Source organism: Podarcis liolepis, assembly GCF_965112155.1.
Source record: "Podarcis liolepis genome assembly, chromosome: 1".
Taxonomy (NCBI): Eukaryota; Metazoa; Chordata; class Lepidosauria; order Squamata; family Lacertidae; genus Podarcis; species Podarcis liolepis.
In genome coordinates this window covers 63,216,966-63,241,437 of record NC_139554.1, presented here as the reverse complement: position 1 = coordinate 63,241,437, position 24,472 = coordinate 63,216,966, and the positions used below count along the sequence as shown (strand labels likewise).

General features: G+C 41.0%; 1 protein-coding gene across 4 annotated transcripts in view; it reads right to left on the bottom strand.

The window, feature by feature from the left end:
* Positions 1-21,127: 21,127 nt before the first annotated feature.
* Positions 21,128-24,472, bottom strand: part of METTL15 (methyltransferase 15, mitochondrial 12S rRNA N4-cytidine) — a 94,324-nt gene continuing 90,979 nt past the window's right edge. For all 4 annotated transcript variants that reach the window (XM_083464885.1, XM_083464886.1, XM_083464883.1 and 1 more), the window contains one exon: positions 21,128-23,218. In XM_083464885.1, coding sequence (XP_083321011.1) covers positions 22,773-23,218 — 446 coding nt within the window. In that variant the 3' untranslated portion in view covers positions 21,128-22,772. The remainder of the gene's footprint in view (positions 23,219-24,472) is intronic.

Sequence of the window (24,472 nt, the reverse complement as noted above, 5' to 3'; positions counted from 1 at the left end):
CTCATTTTTCAGCAGGTTATGAGGCCTAAGAATATCTCTGCCGGGTTGGGTCATTGACCCATCTGCTCCAACCTCCTGTTGTGCGAATGTGCATGTGCTATTGATGACTTTGTTATTACACGAGGGCTTTTTTGTATTGGTCATGAGATTTTCTAACTATATAGGGTAATTATACTGCATTTTGATGTTTGGTATATGATTTGCTTCTGTGGTATTTATTCTGAGATATTTATTGTTGTTCAATTATGTTACTGAAAATGTGGGTGATTACTTACTCAGTTGTGTGTTACCTAAAAGGTTGCAAAGCAACTTACACATAAAAAACAAGAACAGAAATGCATAAATAAACATGAAGATATTACCAGGGGGAGAGAAATTCATATAAAACATTAACATAAAACATTAATATTTCCATCCTACAACAACCCACCACCATAACAGTCATAGAAAGCTTGGACAGCGCAGAAACAGTAGATCGGAATCAGCTCAGTCCGTCAAAGGCTTGAAAAAAAAGAGTAAGGGTTTGTCTAAAATTCTGCTTGTTCCATGCATTGAAAGAACAGGTCGGAGTGGTTTCCCCCTTGACCCGCTGCTTTCCCAAGAAAACCCCACTCTTTAGCTCTAAATCAGAACAAACATCAACCTGGAGAAAACTCAAACTTCTGTTTGCAGCACGACAGGAGGAAGTGTGGTTAAGCCCTCAGTCTTTACTTGGTGCCAGAAAGATTGCAATGAAGGCACCACACAGAACTCAATGGTGAGAGCACACCACAAATGGGGGGCCACCGTTGTAGTAGGAGCAGCAATAATATTGTTTAGTATTGAACATGGTGTTGATATGGGGGGGGTATGTGAACTGTTTAGAGCTTTATTATGGACTCTAAAGTGGTAGAAAGGTTAATTAATAAATAACAAAAACTAAAAACAAGCACAGTAGGGGCTATCACATGAAGTACCCCTAAATAATAACTATAAACCAAATAATGGGCTGTATATTATACTAAAGCAAACAAAAAGCTCACATACCAAGTACAGGAGTACAGATGTTAGTACCAAAACCAAAGAGTTTTGTGTAACTACAAATCAACATTTTCCTTATTTCAATTTGCAGCTCTTTCCAATTTATTTTCCCAACATTTAAAAAATGGCTGAGGGATGGAAAGCGAGTAGGGGGCCATAAGGAAGGCAACAAAAGCACCCTCCCCTACCCCAACACTCCTGCCTTTGCAGACATTTTGTTTTTGTGCTGTCCACTACAATATTAACCACCATAGGAGTGACGTGTGTCTTTTTTCAAAGCAAATACTGCGATTCATGGGACACTGTGCCAATTGCCGTATTCTGCACACAAATGAAGGATGCAACAAACTATCAAGACCGGAATTTATCTACGATATAAACAAAACAGAGGCCATGCCAAACCAAGTTAAGAGTTAACTGGTTTGTCGTAAATGATCATCAGAGTGTACAGGATGTTCTAGCAGAGGCTTCCAAGGAAATGTAGTCAGGACCAGGATGCCAGATGTATTGCCTGTGTTCCATCATCTGCTTCCCAGGGTCTCCGGCCTGAGCCACCTACAGAACCAGCCTGGTGGGTGGCCTTTGGGAACAGAACTGTGACAAAGCTGCTCCATGTGGCTTGCCACTGTGTGAACTGACTATACTCAGCTCCCACAGACTTTTTTTTTTTAAATGCTCTTACACAGAGTCTTCGTGGCTCTTCATACGGGAGCACATGCACGTTTACACACTTGATGCAAATTGTAAGCATCCTGTGAAAGGTTTATCACCTTCCCTCTGGGTTGCTGCTTTTTTATTTTATTTTTTTAATATCATATTTATTAAAATTTTCAGAAAATCCAAAAAAGGAAAAAAGGAAAAAAAACATTTACATTTGAACCTTACTTTCAATAACATCTTTCCAAGACTTCCCCACACCTCCCCTTCTTGTATTCCATTTCCGTTTATTTAGTTCAACAAGTTCTTATCCCAATTTTTTGATCTTATTATATTTAGCCCATTATTCAATTTAGTTCATTTCATATAACCACTTTCCCTTTACACTCCACAGTCTTTAAACATTAAAATCTTTTTCTAAGGTCGACCCCAATTCCCTTCCACGAGTTCCCTTTTTATACTCATAACAAAGCAAAATAGAAAAAAAAAAGAAAACTTCAAAATATAATTGTATAGCCTTTGGATTCCCAAACTCCAGCCCCCCTTTCCCGGTTTCGGTCCCCAATATCCATCAGTCTATCTGCTGTCAGCCTGGAGACCTTACATCCAAGGCCCTTAAATCTCTCTCAGTTCCTTTTTGCCGGTTTTTTTGGTAGTCCTTTATATCCAGCATCAAATCTCGGAGAAGCTCTATCTCGAAGATGTTCATTTTTCTTCCATCCAGACCTCTGTATTTAGAAATGGAACTCAAATCTTGTTTCTTGATCCTTTTAGGTCTGAATGCCCCAATTGCTCCAACTTCCTTCTTGCTCAAATTTGTAGTCCTTAGGTCTTCAGACCCCCACATCAGGCGATCTCTCCAATCTTCATTGTCCAGTTCAAACCAAATTTTGATGATCCAATTCTTGTTTTCCTTTATGTCCTTCCTAACAGACCTTTGGCCTTCCTTGATCTTCTGCGTCAATATGACTCCTCCTCCATTCCCTTCCTCAGGTTTCTTTTTCAGCTCAGCTGCAAAAGCTTCTGATTCCACTACAGGGGTGGGTTGCTGCTTGTTAGGTAACTACCTGGGAAAAACAACAACCAGCAATGATCTGCTATGATTATAGAACCTTGCAGATGATCAGACCCAGGTATAAACAACACGGTTATAGTGTTACCCTCAATTTGTACTCTACATTTCTGTGGGGCTCAGACCCCAGAACGCACAACTTCCTCTTTGGAAGCAGGAGCAGAAAGGCAATTGCATGACATTCTATGTACTTTAAAGTTGATTGTAGGCTCTAGGATCAAAGTTCAGAGGGGACAAAGTAACACACAAACACACACAGAGAGAGAGACTAATAGTTGGCTATGCGAACAGTGGCCTTGGCTGCTATTGCTACTTTGCTCCTACTAGTGCCCATGCTGCATGAATTTATAGTGATATCCCAAGATCAATAAACTAACTGTGGTTTCACTGATATACTTGCACAGAGTGTAAGAATTAAGTATGTTCCTCTAACAATCATTTTGGGAGATAGGATTATTTTAGGGGGATGGGATTAATATATCTTCCCAGTTACAGATGGATAAACAGATGGATGGAAAACTCCACTGAACAGAGTGTTGGCTGAGTGTCATTCTCTGACTGACAGCCAATAAATATCATATGGAGTAAACCTGTAAACTAATGTGATACTATTTACTAAATTCCATCAAAATGGGATGGGCTGCTTGCCAAAGTGTCATTAGAGTAAACATCATGCAGGGTTGAATAACCACTTGCAAAGGCAATCACACACCTCAGGTCAGTAATTACTGTTGAAAAGGAAGTTTTTAAAAAACAAAAAAACAAACCTGCATTGGGATTTGGATGTGATGAATTTATTTTGAAGGAAGTCCCACATGTTCCATTACATGGGAAATGTTTGCAAGTTGCAATCTTTGTTCTTGGCAAATGGGCTATTGAGTGTGTGTGCGTCGTACATAATTAGTTTAGTAGCGAACCATAGGGCAGCTTCTCAGGTAAGGTTTTCTTTTCTGTGCACATAAAAGTTTGCTTCCACACGCAGATCTCCCTTGCTGGACAGGGTTTCATCATGCTTCCTAATTGGATGCCTGATCATTTGTAAATTTTGCATGACATAAAATGCTACACCACTTTCAGCATGCAGTGATACGCGCTGACAATGTGTCCATCATCTGTAAACACAGATTTCCCATCCCACCCCCAGTTTTTGGATCACCACTTAGTATTTTTGTAGTCACAAACATGTTCTATTCCAAACATACTTACAAATCAGACTATATTTGCACATCAGGCAGTAGAAATAAAACTTCACTGAATATTTATTTATGTCTAGAGTTTAAATGCCACCCTTCATCATACAAACAAATTCAGGGTGGATCACAATATTCATATTCCAGCAGGGGGGAAAATACCAAACTCTACATTACAGTCCAGAAATGAATACAGATTAGACTTCATATATGTAATTCCTTATTTGCTCTTGTATTGGGTAGGTTTCCAGAGTATCTCAGAGTAACCTAAGGCACCCCAAATCCAAAGGGAGCCAGCAACTTAATAGTCTTATTAAGTATACATATTGTCTGCAGAAAATGAGCAGTACAAATCAAGCTGGCATCATCAACTTCTGTGGCATGCAGAGAGAAAACATCACTACCTTGTGGATATTTTAACATCCCAGTAGGAAACATTATGGAATCAGAGCCAACAATAGCTTCATGAGCCAAATATCTACATAGAAAGTAAGTATAAGTAACACAGAATTATTGCAATACTTTCTCAGACTGTTGCAGTGAACTTTTTAATTATATATATATTGTATTGTTGGATTTTGGCTCACCAATTTTATCTTCAGCATTATTCTCACATAACCTACAGAGTGCCATCAAGTTATGAAGTAGCTGTGCTATTTTAACCACTTGCCAGAATCAAAACATATATTTTAGAAGTTAGGCTCAAAAGTTTGGGTATGCCCAATTTGATTTTCCCCTTCCCCGTTTTGGGCAGGAGACCTTTGAGTGTACAGTTCTTTGGAACTTGTCGTAGTGTTACTGAAAGTGGTCTCTGTTAACAGTGGACTTCCTCGGAGAGGATGGTATATAGCAGGCATAGGCAAACTCTGGCCCTCCAGATGTTTGGGACTACAATTCCCATCATCCCTTACCACTGGTCCTGTTAGCTAGGGATGATGGGAAATGTAGTCCCAAACATCTGGAGGGCCGGAGATTGCCTATGGCTGGTATAAAGTATACAACTAATTTCAATTAACTGTCACAATATTAGGGAGAATCACATTTTCTGTTTAAACTCTATTATGGTAGTATTTATTACTAGACAGGAGCAGTTGGAACAGGAGGACACATCAGATTGTATATAGAAAAAAACCATCTCCTTGCCAGGATTGGATGCTTTCTGGTTCACTCTGAGAAGCCATTTTTAGCTGCACCCAGGGACAGAAGAGAGAGCTGCTCACAGACATCAGTGGAGAAATTAAAGTGTTTTTAAAAATACTGAATTGGGGCCTGCTTCTTGGGAGAAAAGCCATGACAAACCTAGACAGCATCTTAAAAAGCAGAGACATCACCTTGCCGACAAAGGTCCATATAGTCAAAGCTATGGTTTTCCCAGTAGTGATGTATGGAAGTGAGAGCTGGACCATAAAGAAGGCTAATCGCCGAAGAATTGATGCTTTTGAATTATGGTGCTGGAGGAGACTCTTGAGAGTCCCATGGACTGCAAGAAGATCAAACCTATCCATTCTTAAGAAGATCAGCCCCAAGTGCTCACTGGAAGGACAGATCCTGAAGCTGAGACTCCAATACTTTGGCCATCTCATGAGAAGAGAAGACTCCCTAGAAAAGACCCTGATGTTGGGAAAGATGGAGGGCACAAGGAGAAGGGGACGACAGAGGATGAGATGGTTGGATAGTGTTCTCGAAGCTACCAGCATGAGTTTGACCAAACTGCGGGAGGCAGTGGAAGACAGGAGTGCCTGGCGTGCTCTGGTCCACGGGGTCACGAAGAGTCGGGCATGACTAAACAACTAAACAACAACAAAAATGGAGGGTACCACCCCCCAAGAAAGCCCTAATCACGCTCAGTGGACATGGAATGCTGAATGGGGAGGGGGGTAAAAACAGGGGGGCAGTGAATGGAATAGGGTGTCTGAACCCTGAGCTGAAGCATCCTACACTGTAACATTCATTGTAGCTTTTTAGTAGTTATTTATATTACCCTTGGTTTCTATATTCCTATTATCTTGACTAGGATCCAAAGCTCAAGGGCTTTTGCTTATTAGTTTGGTGAGTGGGGTTATACACACAAATTTGAACAGATCTCATGGCAAAATGTTTTTTGCTTGCTCCATCTACACAGTTGGAAAGGAGCTTGCACTATAGCTTAGGCTGGGGAACTACTGCTTTGAGAAACACACACTAAAGGCCTTGTTGTGTGGAGAAACGAAATTTTGAAGTTCCTCAGATCATCACCATTGTGTGGTCCTTACAACAAACCTTATACTGTTGGAGGCAGTACACTTCTGAATACCAGTTGCTGGAAACCACATGAGAGGAGATGATCTGAGGAACTTCAAAATTTCGTTGCTTGTGGACTTCCCATAGGCATCTCACTGGCCACCGTGACAGGATGCTGGACTAGACAGGTCACTGGCTTGATCCAGCAGGGCTGTTCTCATGTTCCTCTGGTTTTTAGTGTCACATGAAGAGCTGAGGTTGAAGGAGGGTCACTTGCCCAAACAGGAAGCTCACATACCACACACCTTAATATAAGAATTGGCAGAAGACCCTCAAAGCTGAGCAGGCCTTATGGAAACCTCTATAAATACTTCTAGGTTCATGGCTGGGATGGGGGAAGTTACTGGATTCAGTTCACACTTCCTGAAAGAATGCAGGAGCAAAAACACAGCCATCCTTTGAAATTTACACTTGGCTGGATTTTGCAAGGCAGTTCTGTACACATGGCACATGTTATGTGTACAGAAATGCACATGCTAGACTAAAGTGTGCATGAAAATGCATATATTTGTGAAAATAACCTAACAGTGTGTTATATTGGGGGAAAATGCTTTCAAAAACTTGTATATTAGGCAAGATTGCATACCAAAAATGTATATATTAAGAGCATTTTGCACTGAAATGCTAATGAATTTTCAGGAGTATTTTTTTTTAAAAAAATCACAACCTGATGCAGAAGTGTGGAGAAATGAATCTGACAGATCCATCTACCCTTAGTTCATAGCAAATCTGAACCAATGGATTTGCAGCAGCCCTGGCTTCAATTCAGTTACACCCCAAAATCTTTGGAGCACTTTGGGCTGCTTTTCTATGCTAAAATTTGATTATTTCGGAGCTTTTCATTTCATGAATGATTTTAAAACGCACAGTCTAAAGATGTCTCTCCCCTTTCCCCCCACACTCTTAATTAAATAGCAAGACCAAAGATGGAAGCTAATATGAAAGTACCTTGTAGTATAATTTCTTCAAATAAGACTCTTCATAAACTTCTCCCAGTCTCCTGTGTGACATTCAGAAAGTCAAGAATTGCTGGCGAGCGTAATCTTATTCATCTATTTTAGCCTCAGTGTTGCAAATGGTGACTTTATGGCACCACAGCTCGACAGGCAGTTAACACCCACTCCTTGACTTAGGATCACTCTCCCTGCCTATCGCCTGCAAGCACCACAAAATGCAAGTCTCCAGTTCTACACTGCCCTTCCCTCACTTGGAAGCTGCCAACCTGCAAAACCAGTTCCTTCTACAGCTTCCCCCTGCTCCATGCCACCACAAAACATACTCAAGCTGCTCACCACTAATGCTAGTCCTGGATTCCATTGAATATTTTCCTAGTTCCAAGGTGGCTTCTTAGATCTGCCATCTTAGATTTGCCTCAAATGCCCCAGAGTAATTCTTGAGCATTGTGACATAGGGGAAGGAGATGGCTGCCACTGGGGTGTTTTTTTGGGGGGGGGGTCTTCTTAAAATCACATGAATAACAGAGAAAAGCTTTTTAAAGATTATAATGAAATGACACTGAACGCCATTGAAATTGTCCAAAACATATAAAATTGATAATGGTAAATGCTGATTTTTGTGCCTGCACTACAGGTGATTTTACTCATATTATGCTCCAGCATCCCTCGTCCTTTTCTGGAAAAGGGGAAAGGAAACAATGATGGAAATGATAAATATGTATCTATCTTTAGATCCTTTTATTTCCTTGCTGAATTAGGTGAAGAAAGTTTTCAAGAAGCTGTATTATATACCCTACTGCTACAAGAACATTTCACCAATGTAGGCACTCCTCCATCTTTTATAAACTGCATTTTTCAGACAGGGCTTTTGAATCTGATATTCTTTGCTAACCAGCTTTTACTACTGTGTTTGACATTTTTACCACTTTAAGGTTGCATTCTGTCATGTGATATGTTATATGGAAGTGCTGTCTTTGTTTTTAAAAAAGGTAAATAAATAAGATTAAGTAAAGTAAAGGTAAAGGTACCCCTGCCCGTACGGGCCAGTTGTGTCCGACTCTAAGGTTGTGCGCCCATCTCACTTAAGAGGCCGGGGGCCAGCGCTGTCCGGAGACACTTCCAGGTCACGTGGCCAGCGTGACGAAGCTGCTCTGGCGAGCCAGCACCAGCGCAACACACGGAAACACCGTTTACCTTCCCGCTATAAAGCGGTACCTATTTATCTACTTGCATTTAGGGGTGCTTTCGAACTGCTAGGTGGGCAGGAGCTGGGACCGAAAGACGGGAGCTCACCCCGCCGCGGGGATTCGAACTGCCGACCATACGATCAGCAAGTCCTAGGCACTGAGGTTTTACCCACAGCGCCACCCGCGTCCCTAAATAAGATTAACTTTTCCCAAATCCTGGGAGGCAAATTCTACACAAGGGGAAACTGAATGGTAAAAAACTATCCATGGCATATTTATTCTGGTTGAGCTTATAGTTTATGCGATATTACAGATGAAGTACATAAGAGATGTTTGGAGATCAACTCCACAGCATATATGAAAAAAGGTAAAGGACCCCTGACAGTTAAGTCCATTTGCGAACGACTCTGGGGTTGCGGTCCTCATCTCACTTTAGTGATGGAATTATGCATTATCAAATTGAAAAACTTGAACTGAATATTGACATGATAAATACTTCCATCCCTCATTCTCGGGGGCACTATTTTTACACATATTGTATTCGATAAATAAATCCTGTGGGGCAGGGAACCTAGATTCTTCATCCATGTCCCTTAAACTTCAGCTAAATCTTTTTAACTCTGTCCACAAATCAATTAAGACAGAATATTTGGATTTAAGCCAACATCTCCCCCACTGACTTCAATAAAACTGAATTTATCCAACCAATTTGTCTTTTTCTGGTTGATTACTAAGGGCATAGTGAAGCTTCATTTCTAAGCACACCTTTTCACCACTTTCCTTCAGGAATGGTTTTGCTTTTGTGGGGAGTGGTAATGTCTATGATACTTCTAAATCGCTGCTCAGTTATTTTGTAATGGTGTTTGCACAGCTACGGTATTAGCTCTCGCATAATATTCAGGGATATTCAACTTGGAAAAGAGCCAGCTCTTAATTTATTCTCTGTGGTAGGGAGGTAGAAATCTATCCGGTTGCTCAGTTTGCACAGATCAGCAACCACAGGAGTCAAGGAGCAACCACACGAGGGGATCTTGAAAGGTGAAAAGTGGAGCGAGGGGCCATTTTCAACCACATGGATTGCAAATCAGATGCGGGAGGTGCTGGTTTGATTGCAAACACTCTCGCCCTTCAGCGACTCTGCTGAAAACATTCCTTGTTTTGTCAAGTGTTTTTAAGAATTTCATCTGATTCAGTGTTAGCTATTTGTTCTGTATTTTATGATTTTGTAACATTGTGAAGTTTTAATGATTTTATCGTAGTTTGAGGTTTCTTTTTGTTTCTGAGTCATTGTCTTAGAAAGACTCTTATAAAATACTCTTACAGTTCTCGACTCTGCGGCTTAATTAAAGGAAAAACACACCTACAATAAAGCTGCTATCCTAACCTCACATACCTAGGAGTGAGTCCCACTGAATCATATAGGACTTTCTTCAAAGTAGGTACAGTCAGGATTATTGTGCTATAAACTACTACAAGATACAAGGGCAATAAATAGTCCTTGTATAGATACACCTGGAAAATATTCTGGAGTGTAGCCAAGAGCCAAAAAGCTGTGCACAGACAAGGGCTTTCCTGTCCACTTCAAAGTGAAGCCTATTTGCCCCACCCCAGCAGCTTCTCAAGGCAAGCTGCAAAGCAGAATTTGCAGATGCGTCGGCCAAAAGCATAAAATATCCACTTTCTTTCACACATTTTAAGCCTTCTGCAAAATGGAGGAAGGCTTACCTGGTAAAACACTAGGAGGTGGAGGGTTATAATTAGACTTCCTTAATTGCAATTTTTCTTTTCATTAGGGGCCCTCTGCTGCTTGAAAAGCTAGTTTTTTAAAAAACTAGGAATGGGGAACTTGTGGGCCTCCAGGTGTTGTTGGACTCCATCGCCCCTCAGTGTCAGCCTACATGACCAACGTTCAGGGATGATGGGTATTCTTGTCCAGCAACATTTGTGGGTTGGTGGGTTATTACATTTTTGTGTGACTACGGTATGTACTTTTGTATTTTAAAATTGTAAACTGTCCAGTGATCTTCAGATGAAGGGCAGTATAGAAATTTAATAAATAAATAAAAATAAATAACAACATCTAGGATGACCACAGATTCCAATACTATCTTGTATCTATCAGGCAATCCTCCCTTTCCCCATTCTTGTTATTCTTTATTTTTAGAAATTTTGCCAAACAACTGAAGTGCGCTCTCTCTCTCTCTCTCTCTCTCTCTCTCACACACACACACACACACACTTATCTTTGAAGGTCCTCCCCAACCCTCCAGCAGTTGGGCTGAAAAGCTTTGACAAAGCAAAATAGGAGAGGAACAGTTTCTAAAAGAACTGCTAGGGTACTCTTTCATGCTCCCACAAACAAGCAGTACAAAACAAGACACATTTCCTGCTGGCATGTTCCTGATGCTAACCTTAGTCCATTAATCTTGAACAGTTTTTCCCTCTTTCGCTCTTCACAAAGCCCTCGGCGCACACAGAAGTTCCTACAGCAGAGGTGCATGACACAACAGTGAAAGGAAAAAAAGACGTTAAACGATTTATTACTATCACTTCACTATTATTATTTAAGCAAAATAGCAGAGCTAGGGAGAAAACCGTGTTAGGTTTTAGGTAAGTGGTGGTCCTAGTTGCGGTAACGGATAAGAGCTTTCTCTGTTTCCCAGACTGAGTGGAAAACTGAATGGATGGAAGGTGGATGGGGCAGCCATTATGTTGTTTGTAATAACTTGTTTCCTGCTCACTGAGAAAATGATGCGCCAAGAGGAAACCAAGCAAACATTTCCAAGTATTTTTGTTATGTTCTATCACAACACAATGCACACTGTATGTATGACAGGGACATAGTGAGGTGGTTGAGAAAGGGGTAACTTCAGCATTACTCACATGTCCCAGAGGCAGCATTGAGTGTTGCATGATAGAAGGGACAGACAGGACCATATTACTCAGCTCAATTATGGATTGGAAGGTTGGACAACTCACCTTGACCAGTCTGAGGATACCCTTCACTGTAGAGTGCTTGCTTTGGAGGACAGGGGGCGGGTGGGTGTGGAGGACTCCCTGGTCCTGAATGGGGTAACTGTGCCCCTGAAGGACCAGGTGTACAGCCTGGGAGTCATTTTGGACTCACTTCTGTCCATGGAGGCGCAGGTCAGCAGTGTCCAGGGCAGGCAGCTGTCTACCAGCTCCATCTGATATGCAGGCTGAGATCCTACCTGCCCGCAGACTGTCTCACCAGAGTGGTACATGCTCTAGTTATCTCCCACTTGGACTACTGCAATGTGCTCTACATTTGAAGGTGACCAGGAAACTACAATGAATCCAGAATGTGGCAGCTAAACTGGTGACTCCGAGCACAATTCAGTGTTGGTGCTAACCTTTAAAGCCCTAAACGGTCTTGGCCCAGTATACCTGAAAGAGCGTCTCCACCCCCATCATTCAGTTGAGGTCCAGCTCTGAGGGCCTTCTAGTGATTCCTTCACTGCAAGAAATGAATCTACGGGGAACCAGGCAGATGGCCTTCTAGGTAGTGGCACCCACCCTGTGAAATCCCCTCCCATCAGATGTCAAAGAAATCTGATTTTTAGAAGACATCCAAAGGCAACCCTGTTTAGGGAAATTTTTAATGTTTGATGTTTTTTCGTGTTTTTAATATTCTGTTGGGAGCCACCCAGAGTGGCTGGGGAGACCCAGCCAGATGGGCAGGGTATATTAGTAGTAGTAGTAGTAGTAGTTTTGGTTCAAACTCCCAATATATCCAGATAGTAAGGTTAAACGAGACCTCTGCCACAGAACTTAGACTATACTGGGCTTGAAGAACACTTTGAATGATTTAAGACAATTTCATATGTTCTCAAAGGGGAAACTTGCAAGGCTCACGTTTTCTTTTCTTGATTGGTCAGGTGCCTTTTGTATACCATGCCAGTGTAAAGTGTTTTGGATCCTTAATACAGGGTTATTAGGTAAGGGGGTTGCAAACAGTATGGTGCAATGGTTAGAGCATTGGGCTGTCTACCTGGGAGAGTAGTGTTGGAATCACCACTCATTTATGAAGCTCATTGGATGACCTTGTCCCTCAGCCTAATCTACCTCACAGGGTTCTTGTGAGGACAAAATTAGGAAGGGGAAATGCATGTATACCACCTTGAGGTGAAAGGTGGAGTATAAAATGTAATAAATATACAAAATTCTGTGGATGCTCTAAGGACAACTTGAGATGCGGGGTGTATGTTAAAAGCCCAGAATGAATCTATATTATCTCAGACACAATAGATTAAAGAGATTAAGCGAGTGAGAGATCTGTTTCACAAGGCTGCTAAATAAAGTTTTAATATTGGTTTAGGTCACAAAGCTTTCAAAATAATAGCCTGTGGCCATCCTTGTAGATACTAAACTACAGTACAAACAGAATCCAGCACTCAACCCTTAAGAGTCTGATTTGAGAAATGTAAAGTTCCTCTAGTTTGTTTACCTCATTAACCTGTGTTTATTTTCATAGTGGTTGGCATTGTATTTACAGTGTTCTAACTGGCTCACTTAAACTGGCTGAGTCTCTGCCTCCCCCCAACCAAAAAAACCCTAACAGAATAATCCACAGTAGATAATGTCCCTGATAATGCTAACCTTGAAAATAAGAGACAGCGGGGGGGGGGGGGGTAATGTTCCTTTTTCGTACATTATTGCAGCAGAACTAGACTTGGTTGAATGGGAGTGCTCTCGTGCTTTTTGTTAACACACAGCAAACAGATCCTGAAATGAATGAGGTTCTTAGATGTATACAGGAGACAGATTAGCTCGGGATTATTTGTGCATCTAGAGGGATGACAAAAGTGCATTTTGAATGAAGACTTTAAGCATTATTCTGCTGATCCAGGTGGTAGCAGATCATTCTTGGGGCCCGAGGCAAAGTGTTGGAATGTTATAATGAGTAAAAACATGGCTGGATTTTGTTCTCTGTCAAGATGACAAAAGGGAACAATGGTTGTGTATGGAAGCATGGTAAAACCAGCCAAATGTCAAACAAGGAATCTCTGCTCCTAACAGGGATGAAAGGGAATTATGGTGCTGCCTCATTGTTTAAAGAATAAACCACAAGGCCGCTGTTAATACTAAAATGGAGAAAGAACACACAGACACTTGCATATCAGGGAGATGGAAGCTTCTGCGTAAAAGGGAAATCATTAATATACAAACAAAAAATTGAGTTCGGCCACAATGAAAATATTTTAGCTTTTTGGGAAAAAATAAAAGTTCATAGTGTCTCCCTGACAGCTGTTCAATGGATTCATTTTTTTTATTCAGTGCCCAGACTTAAATCTACCGTGCTCCAGTGAAAGTATACAATTTGAAAACCTTTCACATAAATTACACCACTCAAGTATTTTTAGTTGTTGGGTGAGTGAGGCTTGTTTAGGGAGGCATGGATCTCAGGCCTTTTCAGATTTTTGTGGTTAGCAAGCAGCGAAATACACCCAAGTGAAGGTCACAAAGTCTAGCTAGCTGATGAAGAACACCTTTGTTTGACCTGTTTGCGATACTCTGTGTAGCATAACCGGCTTTCTTCCTCACAAGTTTGGACGTTAATAAAAGCTTGGCAGGCAACTGTGGCTTCAACTCCACATATTTCAGAGAAGCAAGCAAGCAAGCGAACAAACAAATATAAATGGCCACACTTGTCATTCACAAAAGAAAAGGGGTGAGCATCTTAGGAACAACCTCCCACTTCGGCAGCTGCTCCTAATAATGGAAAATACAAGGACAAAATATGCACTGGAATGTGGTGGCAGAATTAAATTTGCCGCTGCCACTGATGACCTGGTGAGGGGGCACGGGGACTCCAGGTGCAGTATAACAAAATGCCTGACAAATATGTTGAGGTTTAATCTGAATGGCTGGAACTTTATGGCTTTCTCAGGTACGGGTATTTCACAGCCAAGCTGTTACCTAAAAAAGAAAAGAATAATAATTGTGCCACAACATGCCAGTTAAGAACATAAGACGTATGAACAGCCTGCTGGATCAGGCCAATGGCTTCTCTAGTCCAGCATCCTTTGCTCACAGCAGCCAACCAGATGCCTGTGGGAAGCCTACAGGCTGGACATGAGGACAATAGCACTTTGCCCATCTGGTGTTCAGAGGCATAATGCCTCTGACAGTAGAGGCAGAAGAGAGCTATCGTTGCTAGTAGCCATTGATAGCCTTCTCCTCCATGAATTGGCCTAATCCTCTTTTAAAGTCACCCAAGCTGGTGACTCTCACTGCCTCCTGTGGGAACAAATTCTATAGCTTAGCGATGTGCTATGCAAAGAAGTACTTTATCTGTCCTGAACCTTACAGCATTCATTGGGTGCTCACAAGTTCTAGTGTTATGAGGGAGAAAAACTCTTCTCTATCCAACTTTCTTCATGCCATGCATAATTTCATAAACTTCTGTCACGTCGCCTCTTCCTTGCCTTTCCTTTAAACTAAAAAGGACCCCAGCGTTGCAACCTTACCTCATAGGGGAGTTTGTCCATCCCTTCGATCATTTTCATTGCCCTTCTCTGTACCTTTTCCAACTCTACAATATCCCTTTTGAAGTGGGGTGACCTTGGTCTCGAGGGTGCTCCTCAGATCGTTGTCTTTTTGCTATTACAGTCTGGCAGCATAAGCTGCTGTATGGAACAAATTCACAGTGACAGGGGTAGCATAGTGCTATACATATTTACTAATAAGTAAGTCTCAACCCTGCCTGCCAACCTAGCAGTTCGAAAGCACCCCCGGGTGCAAGTAGATAAATAGGGACCGCTTACCAGCGGGAAGGTAAAGGGCATTCCGTGTGCTGCGCTGGCTCGCCAGATGCAGCTTTGTCATGCTGGCCACGTGACCCAGAAGTGTCTGCGGACAGCGCTGGCTCCCGGCCTCTAGAGTGAGATGAGCGCACAACCCTAGAGTCTGTCAAGACTGGCCTGTATGGGCAGGGGTACCTTTACCTTTAAGTCTCAACCCTAAGGGACGCGGGTGGCACTGTGGATTAAACCACAGAGCCTAGGACTTGCTGATCAGGTCGGTGGTTCGAATCCCCATGACGGGGTGAGCTCCCGTTGCTCGGTCCCTGCTCCTGCCAACCTAGCAGTTTGAAAGCACAAAGTGCAAGTAGATAAATAGGTACTGCTCCAGTGGGAAGGTAAACGGTGTTTCCCTGCGCTGCTCTGGTTCGGCAGAAGTGGCTTAGTCATGCTGGCCACATGACCTGGAAACTGTACACCGGCTCCCTCGGCCAATAAAGCGAGATGAGCGCCACAACCCAAGTCGGTCACGACTGGACCTAATGGTCACGGGCCCCTTTACCTTTAAGTCTCAACCCTATGCATGTTACTTGGAAATCCTACTGAATTCAATGGAACTTTTTTTATAGTGTGCATAGGATTGCTGCCTTACAGCCCAATCTTAGGCATGTCAACTCCGATGTAAGCCCCATTAGGTTGAGTGGGACTTACTCCCATGTAAGCATGTGTAGGAATGCAGCCTTAGACTCTAGTCCTATATAAACTTATCTGGAGGTAGGTTCAACTATATTTAATAGGTCTTAGTGATCTCTCTCTCTCTCAATATGTATATAGGGCTTACCTCAGTAAACACGGATAGTTGCTTATGGTGCAATGTTATGCTTTGCAATAATTTTTTTTTTTTTGCTTTGCAAGTTACATATACAAGCAAGTTGCATTGTCTGGAATAGGAAACAGCAACCAGAATGACTAAAATTCCACCACAAAGAATACCTTCAGAGAGTCTACTGAATAGGTAGGAAGAAAAACAAGAAGAAAAAGAGTGCCTCAGCAGTAGTTCTATGTACAGCAAAGTAGGTAAACACTTTTGCAAGCATTACTATTTTTATCAGTCTTTTTGCATATATGCAAATTTATTGGCCAAATACAAAAAAAGCAACTAAGGGTGATGGTCTGTAGCCAGTAACCTTGGTTAAGTGTAAAACTATTTCCACCACAGGTAAATCACATGTAGATTCAGTCCAGAAATTTTCCTAATTGTGATGAGCAGTCATTAGCAATTCCACTTAAAAGGTAATTAATTAGCATGTGTCCTTTAGTAAGTGACACAGCAACAAGTAAACTTATTAATTGTGAAAACATTTTTTAAAAACCGTCTGAGAGTCTATTTGATATGCTGGGATGCAATGAAATAGCACTCTGAAAACTATTCTCGTATGTTGCATGTGGTCTAATAACCTGGAATAGCATGTTATATTTAGATAGTAAAAAAAAGAAATGGATAAACATGGGAATACTCATGATTTTCTGCATGAAGATTTCACTTTGGGAAATTCAAGTCTCTTTGCAGAGGCATCACCCCTTTCACCCCTTCTCCTGTCTGTTTCCCTCACAGGTGAAGTTTAGATTCATCAGGAAAGAGGCGTCTATTTTGTATATGTGACTTTGTGAAGGACCATGTACACAAATATATAAATAAGTCGGTTGGGAGGTGTGCCCACAAAGAGCAGAGACGATCATTTACTACCTTGTTGGGTGATTGTTGCAGCCCAGCAGGACGTGGGGAGGGCAATCCCTCCCTCCTTTGAGGCTGGCCATGAAGAAACCTGGGATTGCCTGCCAAAATCTCCAGTTTGAATTGGTCAATCACAGCCTTTTGGGTGGAAGGGATTCACCGGTGAACTAGAGGGAGCAAGTCCTCACTCTGGTCCACTGCTGCAGCTTAAAAAGTAAGCTGTGTGCCTGAGCAGCAGCGTTGTTCTTTTTGACAAAAAGGACTCGTATAGCCCAGATGGTTTGCACTTATCACCTGCCTGCAATGAAAAATTGTTGCTAGACATATATTGTGGCCTGCAGAGCTGGTTGCAGCCGTGGACGGATTTGATGGTGAGCCAGGGAAGTGACGGCTGGCTTGTGTGGCAGATAAGGCATTGGGTTGAATTTTGTAGTCCATTTTCTGGAAGTGGCGCAGCACCCCATTTCCCTCCAGTAGGTGCAATATCTCTGGGTACCCCGGTAAAGGGGCCTGGGTAGTTCTTTCTTGAAGCCTGGAAGGGAACAGTTGGGCCACAGAACTTACAGATGGTGGCCCAAGTGGCTTAATTGACCCATATCTTGAGGTGGCCCTTCCCAGACATGATCCAGCCAACAGTAGTATTAATCAGGAAGCAAACCCAATGCCAAGCCAAAGCTGTAATCCATAAAGTTGTGGCAAATTTCAATCCCAAGTGTCAGTTTGTTCAACGCTGAAACTTCTCATATGTACCTAGGGCATACTGTGCCTGGGACCATACCTGGATATTTTGGAACGCAGGGACCTTCAATTGTGTTTCCTAGCTCTTAGCCATCATTACTGAAATAAGAGCTTTCAAACCTCATCCCTCCAATGAGCAGGGTGGCCATTAGGATAATCCTGTATTTGAAAGTGTCCCGTATGTGAAAGACTATCTGGCCCAAGATAAAGAAGCAAAAAAAGGGAGACTGGAGGCCTTCAATTTGCCCAGATACTTTTAACACCTGGACAGCAGGTCATGCTGAGATGTGTGTCTATTTAAATTACAATAATAACTTCTAAATTTTCATCAGTTCATATAAAATTAACATATGAAAGCTGCATGTAAATCTCTTTTTGGTGATGCTAACTTACCAGTGAAATGTATAAGTTGTTTCCAGGCTTCAGTGCACCTCACTTGGGTGGGAAGATGTGCAAATTTTAGTTCAAGGTATTTGGAGAAGCATCGAGAACAGGAAACACAGGGACTCCTTGACACATCCAGTGCAGAAAAAGCACACAGTAGAGGTTGCAAGTGAAACAGAGGATGTGAGAGTGGGTAGAGCAAGAAGAGTGAGTGACCAACTGGGAAATGTCTTTCTCTAGATATAGCTTTCACTGTTTGGCAAAGTCTTTTACTTGGGAAGACAATGGGGTAGTTTGCAAGATCTTGACTTTATAAAACAAAAGATGAATGAATTCCTCACCCTGCACATTAAGGCCTTGTGCACGAAGAAGGAAGCCAGGAAGGAACCAGTTTCCCATTTGGTCTAAATCAAGAAACTATGGCTACAATGTTCAGAACAAGCCAGAATCTTAAATTGGTTTCAAACTATGGTTTAATGGCCTGCCTTGTTCTGAAGTTGTTAACCACAGTTTCCCAGCTCATACAAAATAGTAAACTGTGGCTAATGGAAGACTTTCTGTTTTGCTTGCTTGTGCTGTGAAGCAGCTTATATCTTGGCTTATTAAGCCAAAATATTATTACTGTAATGAAGTCACTCTGATATCTGAAGTGGTATAGTCTAGAGCTCTACTGTATGTTCTGCATGTTTGAGTCAGCTCTGAGTCACAGTACAGATCTAGAATTGAGACATGCAACCCCCAGAATATTTCAAAATTACTGTCATAGGCAGAATTAATTGACATTCATTGAGCAGGTTCAAGCAAAGATACTGTGAGTCATATTAGTTCTTGCACTTTGAAGAAATGGATTTACGACAGCCAAATTAATAAATTTTAAAGGGTTGTGATATTTTAATAACCTATTTGACAGAAATTTTTATTATGTATTAATAGTGCAAATGTTAACTTGCTTAAATGAGCGAGTGATAGCCATAACCAAAAGGTCTGTCAAGATAAAGCAGATTATTACCAATTTTCTTCAAGAGTAGATAACTTAGTGTGCCATGACAGTCAATTACTGCCTTCTCTCATAATTCAATGAAACAACATTATTTGCTTTGTCTTCCGGGTTCTCCTAAAGTCATTTAAATAATAATAGAAACAACAATGTCACTGTGATCTTCTAGATAATCCACAGGAAAAGTTTGAGTTTTACAAAGTCACAATGTAGCTGAGGTTTTGGTGGTTTTTTTTTTTTAAAAAATGAAGTAGTATGGTTTAAATAACTAAATAAACAACTAAATATTATGAACACAAATAACTCTGCTAATGTAATAGTAACTGCCTATGATAACAATACTCCTAGTAGAGAGGGATAACCAACAGCCATTACAATGAGAGCGTATATTTGGGATTGGTACTCATATCCTGTTCCCTTGTGTATATAAGCCATATTCCACTTTACTGAGGATGGGAAAACCAGACCATAGCTGTCAACTTTTTCCTTTTCTTGCGAGGAATACTATTCGGAATAAGGGAATTTCCCTTTAAAAAAGGGAAATGTTGACAGCTATGGACCAGACCTTTGCCAGGAATAGCACAGTAAGTCACCCCACCTTCCTAGTTCTTCCCCTTCGTCCAGTGCATCTATGGCTACCTGGAGACAGGACATACACAATGGAGCAGAAATTATTCCTCCCTACTTCTAGCATGAGGAAGGAATCCTAGGAAGACGGCTACTTTGCCACAATAATAATAATAATAATAATAATAATAATAATAATAATAATAATATATTTCTTGTATCCCAACCATCTGACTGGGTTGCCCCAGCCACTCTGGGCGGCTTCCAACAAAGCATCACCATCACCATTTTATTTATACCCCGGCCTTCTTGCTCAGTTTCCACAGTACACTTTTACAGCACAAAAGAGCAGTATGATCTAAAATCCCCCACAATGTTGATCATATTGCCTATGTATTATGTCTACGATTGACCTTTTTACACCAAATATATCTGTAGAATAAAGTAAAAACTTAAAAGATTAGGGCTTTTCTGGAAGAAATGTAAAAGAATGCTAGACTCTCCTCTCGAAGACAAAGAATAGCATTTGAATGGCTTGGAGCTCTATCAAGTAGTAGCTGGGAAACAGGCCAAAAGAGTCACTTTCTGTCTCACTCTCTGAGTCATATAAGAAAAAGGGCCAAGAATCCAGGGGGATCATTTGATCAAGCTAGATATGGAAAGGAAGAAGACAACATGGAGTGAGCCATCAGGATATAAGGGCCCTCTGAGTCCAATAACAAAGCACGCTGCAAGAGATTTATAGGATTGGGAGTCCATGACAAGTTCAACCCTGGCATGTCAAGTGCTGAGAGAGATATGCCTGTTTCTGATCAGTATGCATCCCACTAGCCTTACTGTGCTAGATAGTGACATATTTTATTTTCTTCTTGTAAACGTGCTATGCTATACTGTGCTCAAACGTCAAAAAATTGACTGGGGGGGAGGTAATTATCTAGGATATTCCATCATCTCCCAATCACTGAATCACCCTTTTCCCTATATTATTTGTTCCATAAGCCTATCCTACTCACCCAGCTCCTACAATCCTTGTCTGCTTTTCACTTTTCCCCCTGAGGTTCTGGCACACCTGCATTCCTACTATCATATTATCTATACAAATGGTCAAGGATTTGCTCTCCTTCCTCTTGGAAGCTGCAATAGGATCACTACCCATCCTTTAGAAAACCATGAATCTTGTCTGCTTATAGACACAACATGATAAATTGCTTAAATCTCTCGAGTGAACTCCATGTTCCCTTCCTTCATGAAAGATGCTTACACTCCCAGTCAGAGAAAGACTGATCAATGCAATTCTTCAAATTAGCTCTCATAACGTGTATTGTCATTCTGATGAAATTATCGCTACATGAGGAAGAAGCGGAACTCCTTTCCTCGACCATTAATAAGTTAAACAACACCATTCCTACTGCAGATTCTTGGATCCTCCTGAAAACTCCATCCTAGAAATTGCCTGTCTATTCATTTTCGGTGAAAAACGTTATTAATTTAGACTAAGTTCACAACAGATCCTACACACTCCTTATTAGGAAAAATGGGAATAACTTGACTCTTTATTACAAAAGGGCCAAGTAAAATAATGATTTTTCATTTTTATTGTATTTGTTCAGGGGCAGAGGGAAGACATCAGATCATCAGGCAAAATCAATCAGAAACATCTGCTGTGTTTTGGAACACACCACTAATCATTTTAGGTGGGAAAGCTATGCTGCTTACTAAAAGCATGTCACTTTGGGAAAACCATCCCTGAAAAATGTATGGCAGTGTGTGCCTTCAGCGACTCAGGCATGGACCTGCTAACCTGTAGGCCCCCTAACCTGGAAAAAAACAGGACATGCAAGCTGATAATTCTCTTAGGTGGCATCTAATTTTCCTGGATACTCCATGCAAAGTGGAAACGAAAGCACTGTTTAGGGCAGTAAGCTCTCCACTGACTTGGAACCCAGCCAAGAGTGCCCACACTTGTCATCCTTTAGAATTGCATACTAATACAGTGGTACCTCTGGTTACGTACTTAATTCGTTCTGGAGTTCCGCTCTTAACCTGAAACTGTTCTTAACCTGAAGCACCACTTTAGCTAAAGGGGCCTCCCGCTGCTGCCGCGGCACGATTTCTGTTCTCATCTTGAAGCAAAGTTCTTAACCAGAGGTATTATTTCTGGGTTAGCGGAGTCTGTAACCTGAAGAGTATGTAACCTGAAGCGTATGTAACCCGAGGTACCACTGTACCAAGATGCTGGAAGATGGTACATTTGAGATTTTCACTAACTTACAGGGAAGTTGCATAGATGGGGGAAGAAACAATTAAGAGTGCTTTTAAAAAACAACAACGTGCATTTGATGTACCATGATTAAAGGGGTGCTTGTGACTGATCTTTAACAGCACAATGGAGAACGGGAAACACAACTGAACATATATTCTTCAGAGCATGTGATATTCAGGCTTACAGATCATAACTGCAAATTGCATGGAATACCATGGTAAGCCAATTAAAGTAATGGGATACACTATATGGTTCCCTGAGGTTGCTTAGAAATTCCAACTGGCAGATCTTCTAGAGACTGCATGCAGCTCAACAGCAATCCACTGAAGTTTTACTCTAGTAAAAGAGGAAGGCAATTTGACCTGATTTTCATTGCACAATGAGACTTGCTTTTGTTAGGTGTGGAATCAATATTCACATGCAGCTCTGAGCCACAATACATCATTTTAGGATTTGCAGTGGATTCTTTTAGAATCATATTGCTAGGTTTCTGGTTCAGCCCATGCCATTGCCTATTGGTCCATTTGGATGCATCAAAAAACCACAGCTTGACTTGTTTAACACTCTGAATCTGAGCCGACTCATTAACCCTAATTTGTTTATTAACCCCTTCTCATAGATTATAAATGCAATTTACAATAAAAATATATATAAAAACGAATACAGCTACATAGCACATGGCTGTGCATTTGCTGTTACAGGGGAAAGTAGGCATATTTAAAATATATGTACCTGTATTTTAGATATTATTGAATACTATCATGGTGAGCTATATAGAAACTAACATAATTCTTGTCCTTTAATCTGTATGTGAGAAAGATATTTTTCTGTAGCAATGCAGAAAAAAGGTTGTTTAGTCATGTGGCGTTCCCTTCTTTGGCATTCTGATTTAATTAGTGAAGTAGGAACAATGTGTGGCTAACTTTTTAAAAATGCTACAAATTTGCTGTTTGAAAAAATGTTTACATCTTAATAGCTGCTCTTAGCTTTGCTGAGCGTCCTCTTGGGTTATCTTTAATATCCTTAGCTTGGGGAGTGACCACTTTCTTCTGTATTGAGGTCCATCTTGAGTTAGAAGTTCCACTGGACAATTCATCCTCCTCCTCATTCTCTGAAGAATTCTTCTCCACTTGCCTGATCTTCTGCCTGACACTGAGATTGAATTTTTCTGATATATCTATTCCATGAAGAAACCGCTTGATGATACGATCTTCTAACGAATGGAAAGAAATTGCTACAAGTCGCCCCCCTGGTTTTAGAAACTTCTCGGCTGCCTTTAGACCTGCAAATAGTTCGTGCAGCTCATTGTTGACAAATATGCGTAAGGCTTGGAACGTTTTGGTAGCAACATGCGTTGGTCTGTGAAGCAAGTCTTTTCGAGCATACAAAGCTGCGTCTGGGAAAGCACCTGAATAAAAGAGAATGAATTAAATGATTACTCTTCAGTAGCAATGAACTCCCAAATGATCCTTCTCTACTCCCCTTTATTTTTACTCTTAACTATATTAGTGCTAGAATTTGTAAATGCTGATATTTAATGGTACTTTTCAACATTTTAGAAGTCTTGTGGCCAGAAGTTAGCGGCCTCTGAATCCTGCAGGTTAATCAAATGTCTTTGGCCAATATAAAAATGCCATCCTTATTTCCATCATTTCTAATCAATGTTAGTGTTACTGGGGCAAACTGAGAAGTGGTCAGAACTGTGAAGATTATTTTTTTTTTTTTGGAGGGGGAATTTTCTTAGTATATAGAATTAGGAAATATACTAATAACTTTACTTATCCCCACATAGCACTGTCAATAAATAATCACTGACATCAAAATGTTTTTCTTATATTTCTACACATACATGAGTTAGAAGGACCTCATTCAATATTTTTTGCCCTACTGGAAGACTGAACTCATCAGGCTGTTAGGCAGCCTCCTCTGTCCTATCTGGCAACCTACAGAGTCCATTCAGTGTCAGCTGATGTTCAAGTTTTCTTATGTACAAATATGGAGAATTAATATCACAATCTATTCGGAAGTGAAATATAAACAGATGTTCTGTTTGCATACAAATATTCCCCCCTAAATACTGCCACATTTATTTTTGTTCATCTTTAAACTATCACTTGCTTCCCATCATCATGGTTCAATTGACAAAAAATCAGGTATTTTGATTTGTCTAAACTGACAAGTATGGTAACATTTTCAAAATCTAGATTCAGGTAGGTAGCTGTGTTGGTCTGACACAGTCGAAATAAATAAAAAAAATGGTCCAGTAGCACCTTAGAGACCAACTAAGTTTGTTCTGGGTATAAGCTTTCGTGTGCATGCACACTTCTTCAGATACACTGAAACAGAAGTCACCAGACCCTTATATATAGTGGGAGGGTGCGGTGGGGTTTTTCTCAGAAGGGTAGTAGGAGATGGGTGATTGGTAAACCTGTGACTGTTAACGACTGCAATTAGTCCTACAGGAAAAAGCAAGGGATAGTATGCAGATGACCAAACACTGCTTTAGCATGTGTAGTGAGACAAGAATCCAATATCTCTATTCAGACCAGGTCATTCGTCAACAGGTGTGCATGCACACAAAAGCTTATACCCAGAATAAACTTAAGTTGGTATCTAAGGTGCTACTGGACAATTTTTTAATTTTCAATATCTGTGAGGCAAA